At 41.0% G+C, this 13,486-nt stretch overlaps 2 protein-coding genes across 2 annotated transcripts in view; one reads left to right on the top strand and one right to left on the bottom strand.

Annotated features, from left to right (window-relative positions):
* Positions 1-1,879: 1,879 nt before the first annotated feature.
* Positions 1,880-4,253, top strand: inka1b (inka box actin regulator 1b). Its single transcript, XM_079156658.1, has 3 exons — positions 1,880-1,971; positions 2,066-2,118; positions 3,220-4,253. Exons 2-3 carry the CDS (start codon positions 2,116-2,118, stop codon positions 4,147-4,149), a joined length of 933 nt encoding a protein of 310 aa, XP_079012784.1. The 5' UTR covers positions 1,880-1,971; positions 2,066-2,115; the 3' UTR covers positions 4,150-4,253.
* Positions 4,254-4,913: 660 nt separating this feature from the next.
* uba7 (ubiquitin-like modifier activating enzyme 7) overlaps positions 4,914-13,486 on the bottom strand; it is a 32,625-nt gene continuing 24,052 nt past the window's right edge. The window contains exons 22-24 of the mRNA XM_079156540.1: positions 8,548-8,649; positions 7,499-7,581; positions 4,914-5,879 (exon numbers count right to left, since the gene is read on the bottom strand). Coding sequence (XP_079012666.1) covers positions 5,747-5,879; positions 7,499-7,581; positions 8,548-8,649 — 318 coding nt within the window. The 3' untranslated portion in view covers positions 4,914-5,746. The remainder of the gene's footprint in view (positions 5,880-7,498; positions 7,582-8,547; positions 8,650-13,486) is intronic.

Raw genomic sequence — 13,486 nt, 5'->3', positions numbered from 1 at the left:
TATCTATCTATCTATCTATCTATCTATCTATCTATCTATCTATCTATCTATCTATCTATCTATACTGAAGTATTGTAAGTATAGTTTTAAAGGTTCTTGAGTTTTTCCATTTTATGCTACTTCTACTCCACTAGAGGGAAATATATTTTACTACACTGTTTATTTTAAATATATATAGTTAGTGGTTACTTTTCAGAGTCAGATTTTTCATATACGTGAGCTTATAAGCTTTTTTGCCTATTGCTTGGATATAATTAAAATTTGCATTGCTCTCAACGTACATACATAGAATAAATAAATAAACAAGAAAAATATAAAAACAAGGAGACAACAGATTAGAACAGATAAACTAAACATTTAACTACTATGTACAATATAAATATATATATGAACATAAAGAACAATGACGATGGACAATGGATTTGGGTTTTCAGTGCAGAATGGTGGTTATAGTGCAAATGGAGGTGCAGTATGTCTGATTAATTGTTCATCAGAGTGACGGCCAGTGGAAAGAAGCTGTTCCTGTGTCTGGTGGGTTTGGCATACAGAGCTCTGTAGCGCCTACCAGAGGGGAGGAGGTGGAACAGCTTGTGTCCAGGGTGTGAAAGGTCTGCAGTGATCTTTCCAGCCCGTTTCCTGACTCTGGAGGTGTACATGTCCAGGATGGGGGGCAGGCTGGAACCAATGATTTTTTTTTCTGCAGACCTGACAGTCCGTTGTGGTCTGTTTCTGTCCTGTTTGGTGGCAGAGCCAAACCACACAGTGATGGAAGAGCAGAGAACAGACTGGATGATAGCCGATAGAACAGGATCAGCAGCTCCTGAGGCAGGTTGAACTTCCTGAGCTGCCGCAGGAACTACAACTTCAGCTGGGCCTTGATTGCGATGGTGTCGATGTTGGAGGCCCACTTCAGGTCCCGTGAGAATGTGGATCCCAGGTACCTGAGTATGGTGAGGAGGGGGGCAGTGTTGGGGGGGCCACCTCCTGAATTCCACTCATCTCCACAGTTTGGAGCTTGTTCAGCTCCAGGTTGTCTTCCCCCCCCCCCCCCCCCCCTCTTGTAGCCAGGAAGCCTCTGTCTCCCTGCCAGTCATTGTGCTGATAATACTTGATTTTGAATGCAGGACTTTTGCTTGTAATTTACTATTTTACAACTTTGAATTGGTACTTTCTTGGTACTCTCCTGTCTGAATTAGAAAACAGTTACAATAAAGTGTTAACATGTGAGGTGAGGATGCAAAGTCATGAATGGTTTACTCATCTTCAAATGAAAAGAGAACTGCAAGCCCAACACCATGTTTGTATTTCTAAACACCAACTTAAGAGAACAATGGGGAAAGGACATATTTTAACTAAAGATAAGGGTTTATTCAAAGACTATATGAGGAATGTTAAACTGAGAGGTCTTGTCTGCAAAGATCCACTAGGTGGCAGTATGTAGATTTTAATAAATCACATATGTACGCACGTGCAGACAGACTTATCAGCAAAGACATGTTTTACAAAAGTGGCGTTTCATTTTCTGCATTAACGTTGGCCTTCACAGCATTGAAAAATAAAGCGGTGGTCTTAAACGTAAAGTATTAAATACAATCAATACCACTGGTTTGGAATACTTATCTGTTTAAATGGTTGAATGAAAAACGTTTTAAAATGCTCTATTTAGTGTGAATGAAAAAATGTCTTTTTATCCAACTCCAGAGTCACCACAGAGAAACCCGACAAAGTTACAGTAGGACCCGCTGTAGTTACACAGGGAGGTATCTAGTTTCAGGCGACTTGCTATTGGCTGATGTTGTGATGCCCTGCGCTGATTTGCTGCAGCGAAAAGCTCAACATCGTTAAAGTCCGCTGACGGACCTTCATCTGGTTCAGATGAGGGAATTAAGAGAGTGACAAACCATCTCTTATTTACTGTAAATGTGTGCAGTTGTGGATTGTGCTGACATTAACTCCGAATCAAATGCAAAGGTGAGTGTTAATTGCCTTTTAATTACTAAATGTGTAAGTGTAACAACTGTGAAAAACGCAAACCATTTATCTAATGCATTGTTTTTGGTTGCAGAAACAATTAACAGGATTCTGAACTTCACTGCAGATATTTACTCACAAGCGATGGTAAGTTGTATCCACGTGCTTTAGTATATATTGACAGTTTTGTAGATGCATGCAGTGATTTGATTGTGAGATTGCAAAGGTCGTTGCTCGGGACCCTTAGCAGAAGCGTTTTTTGCGCAAGCAGCGTGCATTTTGTACCGACTCTTAAAGTTCTTCCTCTAATGACTGTTCTTTTTTGAAAGCCAGAATGTTTCTATCCTCAAAGTCACAGTCAATTAAAACCAAACTGTCCTTACCAAATGCATACAACTGGTTGAGTCACTTCTCCTCGTTGTGTGAAGGCAGCCAAGGTGAACAGGGCATTTTAAGAGGTGCAGACCGACCACAGAGTCCCACTGAGGATGTCTCTGTACGTCAGATAAGTCTCCCCCAGGGCCCAAATGGTTCAGCACCCACAGCTGTGATAACATCATGGCATTGTGGTGTCCCTACATCTCCAAGCCAAACACTGACAGGACAGGGTGGCTCAACAAACTAAATATTATAAGAACTTGTATGACAACAAAAAGGTTGAGCTACTCATTTTTTTGGGGGATTTTTAGGAGTGTCTGCTTCCTGCCACAGGAATGGTTTGGATGGAACAATATAAAGAAATGTTGCGTCAAGTGAACTGCATTGATTTCAGTTTATCTGAAGGCTGGGAAATGATTGAAACACTATAATTCCGTAATTCCAACATGTTGCCGTCATTTCCTGCTTTATAATACAGTCCAGTCAACATGCTTCAGGAGGCAGGGAGAGTTTGTCCCAGAGTAAAATGTGCATCCTGTTCTCCGAGCCACGACTTTTTCATTTTCTGGGATCACACTGCATGGGATGGTCTCCATAAAGCTGCTCTGAGGTTTTTACAGGAATGCTTCACTTGTTATATGGTCATAGAGCAGAGTGATCTCAGCTGGTAAAAATCTTATTGGCCCAGTTCTGGAAATAAAAGCGGCAACTGTGTTTTAGCTAGACCAGCCAGGGCATGAGGGGATGTTTTGGAAGCCAGCCTAACTGCTCTGTCGCCTCTTGCAAAAGTCGACCAAAGCTTTTTGGTTAGACGAGTTGACTTTCTATAAATTCTGCCTGCCCCACTGAGTCTTTGGGTCTTTCTTTTAGCTTTGTTTAGGAGATTCTGCTGACTGCCTCCGGGACCAAATGCAGTGCATGATGAGATCCTTGCAGGACCTGAAGCAGATAAGCAGGCCGAGGCCACTGAGTGAACCATGTGCTCGGTCCTTCGCTGTGACACGGCTCTGCAAACAGAGGGCACAGCAAGAGCGACTCAATCGTCTACGTGTTTCTGACGCCAGTGAAGCCAGCACGTATGACTCTGCCTGCTGCCTGGCCAGCCCCCTGGAAGAAGAGGAAGAGCATCAGCAGCATGAGCGTTTGGCACAAGGCTCCCCAAGCAGTGAAAAGAGTCTGGACTTTGACTCTGGTTACTCTGAGGCTTCTTGGCAAGATGAAGGTGTGGTGCTAAGGAGGACCAGGAATGTGCGAGTCTCCTCCTCCGCCTGCCTCCGCACAAACAGAGGACCTTCTGGCCGAATCCGGCCCAAATCCACCTCGGACGCTTGTCTGGAGCGCTGGACTTCATTTGAGGCCAGTAACCCAGAGGACTGGACAACATCGCTGCTGAGCCGCAGCAGAAACAGACAGCCTCTGGTTCTTGGGGACAACAGCTTTGCTGACCTAATAAAGAACTGGATGGACCTACCAGAGTGTCCTGAGCCAGCAGAACCAAAGCCCAATGCAGGCCGCCGCCTTGCCAAAGACATTTTGATCAACATGCGGCGGAGATTGGCAGGGATGTCTAAAGGTGTGGAGGTGAGGCAGAGGCCTGCAGACTCCACAAGGCTCAGCAGGGCTGCAGAGGCTCCCAAACGGATGTCCTGTCCAGTGGGACTCCAGGCTCTCAAACCCTTCTTTCACCAGTCCCACACAGGCCTACATCAACCGGACACTGACTTCTACCAGTTCAATGCTCTGATGAAGACAGGCAGCCGACAACCCATCATATGCAATGACATTATTGGATACATTTAAGTGATGCTGTAGCTCCGGACTGATCATAAATACATATGAGAATAAAATTGTTCTATTTTCATAATTGGATTTTGTCCACAATGTTGATACATCTGGAATAAAAGTTTTTTTGGGGGATTTAATGAAAGTTCTCTGTTCCTGTCTGAAATGTTATTATTGTAGCCATGTATCATTGAGTTTGACACACGTGTCTTCTCAATCTTTCATGTGCCGTTGTGATATTATGGGGGTGAAAGGTGTCCGCTGTTTTCATCAAAGCAATATTTTTTGACAACTTTTAAGCTCACAGTTAGTAGTTGGGGGTAGAATCTTTTTTTCTTTAAGAAAATCGATAGAATAGATATCCGCACACTTATTCTATGCAGAGTACACTTTATTTTAGCTTTCGGTCAGAGCAGGTCCTTAAGCCTGAAAGCTAAAATAAATTGTATTCTGCATAGATCTAAGTGTGCGGATATCTATTCCATCAGTTTTAACTGTTTGATACTTACAGCACCTTATTTAAGATTAAGCCAGGTGGAGTGGTAGTTGTCCTGAATTTCTTTAAAAAAATAAAATAACTATCAACATGTAAGCTCAATAAAAACCCACACAGTTACGTTTCTTAAGCTTTGTAAACCAAGCATATTCAACAGGACCGCTTTCTGGTTAAAATGGGAGGTTGGGTGCAGTGTGCTCATGGTAAAGTATGTTTGTGAAGGAACTGAAATCTGTCAGTGAAGTACACAGATATAATGGTTCCTCAAAGACACGTATTTATTGATTTATATTTATTGTATGAATCACAAACAGCATCCTTCAAACACAGGCCCAAGTACACAGTGAATAAATAACCCTTAAAAGTAGTTCCAGTGATAATGTCAGAGTAAAATACAGCCAACTGGAAAAGCAGATGAGACCAGCTTCTCCACACTGACCAGCTCTGGGATTCTTCTAGAAGGGAGGGGGGATGCTCGTGTGTTTAGAGTGAGATTTAAACAAGACAGCTGTGTCCAGATGGCTAGAGCACCCCCGAACCATCAAAGCACTGTACCTACTGTGCCAACGGCCTGTTCTGACTGCACTCCTTTAACATCGTGCTCAGTCTGACCTGAAGTAAACCTTGAAACCAAGCCAGTACTGCCCCAGCAGCTCCAGATCTTCTAATCCATATGCCTTGGCTGGCATCTTCACAACCTCTCAGCCTGACCTCTCGAAAGACACATTTTACTTGTAAATGAGAACCAAAAGTTGGCAAATGGAAATTTCTGGTAATAATAGTGAGGAAATTACTGTTTGCCAAGTTTATGCTTTTGCTGTTAAATCAAAAAAGAGAAGTAGGATCATAATCTTTGTGCATCGGGATTTTTCCCTTTCCATGATGATTAATGAAAAACAAATGATGAAAGTATGCCAGTGAAATAATTCAAAAATATTTGTGGAAGAAATAGATAGATGCTGGAACAAATCATTCAGATATTAATCTTTGTAAACAACAGCTAAAGCAACATTAGGATGTTTTTAACTGATATGATGTCACAGGAGTGTTAAGTTTGCTTTGTCACATTGAAACGGTTCCATGTGATGCATTTTCAATGGAAACTTTGTACTGGCGGCATCACAAGCGCATGTATCTGATAGTTGGGACTGTCTCACAGTCCTCATCTTCAGTAAACGAGGGGGTCAACTCCAGCATCTTCTTGTGTGGAGGGATGTCTTCCTTGGTGAACATCCTCACCACGTCAGAAACACTGCAAAAATACACAGTATATTCAAGATTTGACTTGAAGGGTATGAATGAAAAAAAAACAACCTGTATAATTATAAATTTTTAACACACAGTTGCATTAATATAGCTTTTAAAAAGTGTCTAATCATCATCAACGAGGCCATAGATATTGGTGTCTTCTGTAAGGAGATTAGCTTTTTATTATTATCAACAAATCCCATGAAAAGACCGAAAGCAATTAATTCATCCTACTATCAAGTATTTATGTATCCAAAGCTTTATAAAGCGTAATCGTGAGATAGTGATTTGGATTCATTTTACTTCCTTATCAGGTTTACTTGGCTGAACTTCCTCTGGCTGCACTACATTCCCATGCCCCCACGTATATCTCAGAGGCGTCTATTTTTTGCGTTCAGTCGGCCTTATTATCATAAGTGGCTTAATTGTGTATCGGGTCTTTATTGTGTTGGTAGACTGTCTTAGATAGACCACCATAGTTGTTGTCAGTCCCATATACACCATTCTGCTGCTGGAAATACTCAAGAGGTGTATTAAGTTGCTGAAAATAGTCCCCAACAAAACTACTTTTTACTATTCACTGCTGTTCACTTTTTCGAAAAACTACAGTGCCCAGTTGTTTTAAGAAACTATTTCATTTGTTCTTAAAAATGAAACTAAATATTTGTGACCTGTTTTTAAGGATTTACATCATCAGTTGGAAGGATCGGGCTTGGGGACACAGACATGGTTATGGTTATGAAAGTCATGGGAATTTTTGACAATAACAAATACATAAAATAATAGCAACTATACAATAAAAGGATTTTGAATGGCATCTGACTTTTTAAGTTCTAAGTCCCCCCCCCACGGGCCCAACACAGGAAGCTCGGAGCAGGGCGACTGCACAGGAAGTGACTGCTGGAGAGGGCATTTGTCATGTGTGTCCTGCTGTCCACATGGCAAGCACTCTGTGCCCCTTTCAGACTGCAGCTCAATCTAACCTCAACAACACCAGCTCCCCAGAGACTTGAGCGTCATAAACAGACATGGACATACACACAGTCCATTTCAAGATGAACATAAAGACATTACAGCAAGAATTAAGCAAATATCAATAACAGTCAAAAATGTTGATGTACACATCAATGCCTTTAAAACTTCTAGTAAACCTGATTTATTACCGTTTTCCTCCTCCTCCTGGAATCGAAACATCCCTAAAGGGTGCATATTCTGCTGTGATACAGTTCTTGACGTGGAGAGTTCACAGCACAAGGCGCCTGATTTCATTTCAAACACCCCGGGGCTTATAATGTGCCGCAACACTGAACAGGCCCATACACCGTGGCTTCTCACATGCAGAATAAAAAGGTTTGTACTAATTTTACTCTTAAACTCTTGTCCTCAACAAACAGGCGGAAACCCGATGAGGATCGGTCTCACTCGTCAGTGTTATGTGATGCATGTGAGTGTGTCAACAGGCTCTCTGCTCACAGGCTCAGAGGAAACACCTCATCCTGCCATTAGCCTCTAAACAAACAAAGGGAGGCTGCTTGTTGTGATTGTTTATGTGGCAGGGTTGTGTGCAATGTGTAGCAATGCATATGGAAAATCGCACTGAATCTTTGTTTTAGCTAGACATACCTCAGCTTGAGCCTCTCTGTTTGCCCCATGTATAAGACAGCTGTTCCACAGTAGAGTGCACAGATGCTCAGGTTATATTCTTCCTGCACAAAGAAAGGATTCAATTAAATGCACAGTACAATATAACAAACATAGCAATGTATTAAAGTGTAAAAGAGGTAATTTCTACAAAGACAGCAGTCCGCTGTGCTAAAGGTCTGATGACGACCTGTGGCCTCAAACAATTTCAGCAGTTCAGGAAGCTCTTCAGTGTCTCCACAAACAAACCAGGGGCAAAGCAACCAGTCAAAGGTTAAACGAAACCTGGAGCAAATATGATCACTTGCCAATTTATTTTCCCTTTGCCTCCTTAGAACAAACTGCAGCAGAATCAATAAATCAAACGTCTGTTCAGGGCAAGACGGTGCGTGCATAAAGAAACAAGCCCAGGTAAGCACAATCCTTATGAATCATAAAATCTAGGTTGTATGAAGATAAGTAGAGGCCTCAAAGGAGAAGTTTGACATTTTGGGAAATGTATCCACTTTCTTGCAGAGAGTTAGTTTACAGGACTGGTGGTACAACTCTCATGTCCGTCTGCTAATTATGAAACTACCACGAGCAGCTGGCTAACTTAGCACAATAACTTGAAACAGGGGGAATCAGCTGCCTGGCTTTGTCCAAAGGTAACACAATTCACGTACGAGCACCTCTTAAACTCACTATTATGTGACATCTCAAAAACTAACGTGTAAAAAACGAATCTGGTGTCAGATGAGCATGTATGAGTAGTACACATATGAACTGAGGGAAAGGTTCCAAATGTTGTTCAGGCATTGGAAGAAATGTGATGGTTCAAAAACAGCTTGACCCTTTTCCAGGATGGTAGAATAGAGTCCTGAAGTTGTGAATAGAAGGTGTAAAGTGGCCAATAATTTCAAACAAGGGCCATTGTGTGCACTGGAGGAAGGTGAACAGGTTTAGGGATAAAAAAAATTAAAAAATATGCACTAAGTAGCAGCGGGTGTGAGGAGGGTGTTTCCTTGCTGAAAGGAATAAGGTGGCCATACCTTGATATACTGGATCAGATCTCCCAAGGTCATTTCCTGCTGATCGCCCCGTCTGCCCTCAACAAGGAAGCCATCCCACAGGGTGTATTTCTTTCCTGCGACCTGCCGATAGACACGTTGCATACACCAACACACACGCACACACACACAAACACACACACACAAACACACACACACACAAAGTTGACAGATGAAGTACTTCTCTCTGTGAGGGGTGTGCCGAAAATGTTTGGGTCAATAGCAAGAGTCCTGCACACTCAGAGGCAGAGGGACTGCATTTTTCATCACTGTGTTATAAAGCAGCTGAGAACAATCAGCAGCTCTCAGAGAGGTGCAGCGTAGACCCGAACAAGCCACGAAGAGGTCAAGAAGGGGGCTTCCTCATTGTATGATGAACTTACCCTCTTGCTCTTCTCGAGTTTCCATCTACAAGACTTCTCACAGTTTTACAATCATCCTGCTCTAGTGAAAAAGACATGCAGCCATGTCAGTGCAGTCTGGGGCGGATGATATTTGTGCAACTCCAGAAAGAATTGAAGAATGCTGCTTATAAAACCTCCGTGAGCACTGTTAGCTCTGGGCTGAGATGAGAACAGCATTGGAATTTTTCCAGACACCTTGCCAGATTGCACTCCTAGTAGCTGAAGTTTGAGCATTGAGGGGCCAATTGTCATTTTGAATTTTCTGTAGTTCTTTGAGTCTTTTTTGTTAAAGAGACACACTTGAAATCTGGCTGTTTCAACTAGGAATGGTAGTCTGTCTATAATAGCGGCTTTTATCTCCTGTCCTCTATTTCTGATAGATATACAATGTGCTGACACAATTTGTCCAATTATCATGAAGTTATTAATAAGCAGAACGTTTATCTATGACCGTTGTAAATAATAGGGCTGTGCATCGAACATTAATGTTATTTTTGAACTGACCAAAATGTGTCACAAAAGTTCTAAAAGCTGGGATCAAACATCTGGTCAGATTTGTGATCTTGCTTACTTATTTCTTTAATCTGATAGTTTAAATGAAAACTTAAATAGTTCTAGAAATATTGGGTTTTGTAGAAAAACATAATTTTCACAAAGTGAAATATAAAAAAAGATATTTTATAGACAAAGATTTATCAAAGAAATTGCAAAACAGTAAGCGATAATGTAAATAACTATTGCATGTATGTATGAAAAATGAGTGCACAGTTGCTAAGTGTTGTTTTAAAGTAAAGGATAACTCAGATTAAGACAAAAATATGTTTTTTTTCAGTCGATAGCTGAAATGAATTTGATATGATGTTAGAAGCGTGATGAGAGTGTCTTGGGAGTCTAAATGAAGCTTAACAAACATTTATTAATTTAGAAAACTTCACAAACAAGGCATCTCTTTCTTCTGCCTCAGGCTCCACTGTCACCCTGCAGCACTGCCGTCACACCCCTCACATCTCATTAGCTCTTTTATTTTAAGGTACAGACCAACATTAACGCTGCTGTTTCTTTGGTCACTGGACAGATATTGTTTTTCACTTGCCACTCTGTGTTTACCATACTCATCATAATCCACACATGTAGGACCTAAGGTGAAAAAGTCACCTGACTCGAAATGAGTCAGGATTCCTCCCATGCAGAAAATAAGTCAAAATGTAGTCAGACGACCCTGATGACACAGGCGCTGTCTGGTGAGAGAAGTTGTGAAGATCAAAACTTGGCTCAAGATGTGAATACCAAAACTCCGGCTAAACCTGGGTCCAATTATCTCTGCTCCAGCAGCCAAGGGGAACTTTTCGACTAGCCCTCACAGCTCCCACCACTTATGGGGTTTGGGGTTATGGAGACACACTCGAGGCAAACTTCTCCTCAAGTCTGACAGGGTGTCTAGGTCTAGGTCCTTTGTCCGATTTTCAGACAAAGCACATTTTACTTGCAAGATGCACTTCTTCTTACCCCTGGTCATGTTAGTTTCTGCTTTAGTTTCTGCAGAGTGAATTATAAGGCCAACCTCAAACTTTCTATGGCAAAACAGAACTTAAGCCTTAAATGAAATGCACTTGTAGAACAAAAGACCATTATTTAAAATGATCTTGCAACTGCAAAGTCATTGTCAGACTTTAAAAAGGACCTCTTTTGTTCAGTGAGTTTTTTATGAGTGCTTTTTTGTGTCTATTTTTACACAATGCTAAGCAGGCATGCAGGCTATTTTTACTCTGTCCCCTCCCTTCCTCTTTCTCATATCTGTCGCACAACTCTGGACGGGACCTGAAGCCAATCAACTACCCCATCAGTCCGTGTGTAGAGTGACGTCAACTATTCAACACGACAAACGCTGGAACCATTCTGGCTGCTGGAAACAATTACAAATGGTTTCACACAAGCACAACTACATTTTCTTTTTGTCATGGAACCTCGGCCATAAAAAATTGAAATGGCCCAAAGAAGCAGTTATCTCTGGGGAAAGAGAGGAATGTGAAGGAGAGAGTTATTGTTTCCCTCTTAAAACAACACTGAACCAACTTACCAGTGTGGAAAATAACACAAAATCAGCTTTATTGGAAGTGCAATTATCTTTTCCTGTAGAATATATAGACACATCTTTATCCGCTGTTACATTTTGAAAAACCAACCGTGCTCAAAGTGGACACTGCCACTTCACGGGCCTGAGTGGATTAAAGCCACGGTGGTGTTCATTTAAGTTTATACTCTGCCTGCTCTGTTGTTGGAGGGATGCCAAATCTCTCATATGCTGTCCACATATTGTACTCTGTATTTTAAATAGGGGTTTCAACTTCCCCCTAAAACATGATACAATTGGTCTTTACAAAACAATAAAGGAACACAATGACATTTCAAACCTTAACCGCTTCTCACTTCACTATCTTGCCCGTCATAGTTTCCCTGATCGTATCAACTTTAGTCACAATTTGGAAACGGCATTATTTTCATTTACTGTAACAGCAACACAAATCATCTGGATGTTTAATACTGTAATAATTGACTTCACTCTTCTTCACAGGATTTATATTTGTATTTTTGAAAACGAATATTCCATCAGTGTTTGTGGCTTCTGAAATATTAAACATTATGCTCATTACAGATTTTCCTATAAATTACCCTAATATCTGACATGAACAGCCCAAACTTCAAGCTACTTCCTCTTGTTGACAGGAAGCCTGTCAAGCTCCCCTGCTCTTCCTGACAAATCTATAGACAGAAAGAGCTTCCAGGACAGAAATAATCTCATCATTAAATAAGCCGCATATCAAATACACACACACATTCCTTCACTTTTCTATTTGTCTGGTTCTAAAGCTGTGAAACTGCTTATGAATAAAGAAGCAGATTAATTTAACACACAAGAAAGTACATGTATGCTGTGTAAATACAGAGAGGAAAAATGCTTCTGTTCTTTATAAGGTGAGATGCTATTAATAACAGAACGGTCTCATTTCTATCTATTTTGATAAGGTGGTTATAAAAAATAACCCCTTTTTATACGTATATATTTTGTACTGGCTTGATCACAAAGTGTTATTTCCAATGAGTCACAGCACAGTGTGAATCTCCCGACAAGGCCCGAAACAAAAGCCGACCAAGCCTCACAGTCACAGTGTTCCACAATAAACTAATGTATCAAAGGGTATTAGGGAATTCAAATCAGCATCATTTTGTAGTTCATTTATTTATTAATTAATGCTACAGCCTTCGTTAAACATATTGTCTTTTTTTTTTGCCGAATTTTGAATTCACATTTCACATTCACATTTTAGAATCAGTTGAAGGTATTTTCAATATTAAGAGTGCAAAAACTAAACATTAATATATTTGTCTTCTGGGCAAATTAAAAGACCTCATCAAGACAGTCTACCAACACAATAAAGACCCGATACACAATCAAGCCACTTATGATAATAAGACCGACTGAACCAGAAAAATAGACGCCTCTGAGATATACGTGGGGGCATGGGAATGTAGTGCAGCCAGAGGAAGTTCAGCCAAGTAAACCTGATAAGGAAGTAAAATGAATCCAAGTCGGCCTGCGATCCCCTTCAGGGAACACAATTATGCTGGTCATTTTGCAGAGGTCACTGCATGTGGAGTGTTATCATAATGTGAGTTCTTAATCTTGCCCTTTAAGACAATGGAGCATTTTTGGAGACAGGAAGTTGGGATCAGCAGCCAAACCTCGATAAGTCCTCCTCCCTGCAGTCTGTCACAAGAAACAGGCACGCTCCTGCCTCAGCTTCATTAACTGGACAGAATCCCAACAGTGGAAACATTTTTACAACCCGTTGTGGCTAGAGGCCTGTTCCTTCAAAAGGCACCGCTTTTCATTTGGAGGGCTTCAAAGTGAGGCTTTAGGAGAGCAATCTGTGTGGTCTTTATAGATCATATTTTCATCTTAAGCTCCTTTAGCTTCCCTTTTGTTGACAATCTGGTTAATTTCACCAAGACATCATATCCTAGATTAGTTCTTAACTGAGCATCAAGTACATTTCCCTTCATATCGAGTGTTCACTGAACATATGGTAGTGATGCTGCTGACTACTGTATATGCTGTACATTGCAGTGCAAGCAGGAATGCATTTTTTGTAACCTTTAAAAAACTTTTTTAAACTTGAGCTGGCACTTTATCTTCTTTAAAATGTAAAATCATATATGTTATCGCTAAGTGTTGTATGAGACAGATAGTTTCAGTCATAACAGCTTAGATTCTTAAACATTTCAAAAAGTAAACCACATTCTTTAAAGCTAAATCTAGGAAGTATCTCTCATGTTTCAAACAACCACTGCATTGAATGGAAATATAAGCGGGCCATCAATTTCCTCTTCACCCATCCAGTATCAATACACCTTCCTTTACGTCACACCTACAGCACAGAGCCAATGGTGATGCGCAGTGATACTGCCAATAATATCACAACATCAATGGATGGAAGCTCCCAGGTCACCAAAGTGCC

This window comes from Pholis gunnellus (genome assembly GCF_910591455.1).
Source record: "Pholis gunnellus genome assembly, chromosome: 3".
NCBI lineage: Eukaryota > Metazoa > Chordata > Actinopteri > Perciformes > Pholidae > Pholis > Pholis gunnellus.
This window is presented reverse-complemented; position numbering and strand designations above follow the sequence as displayed.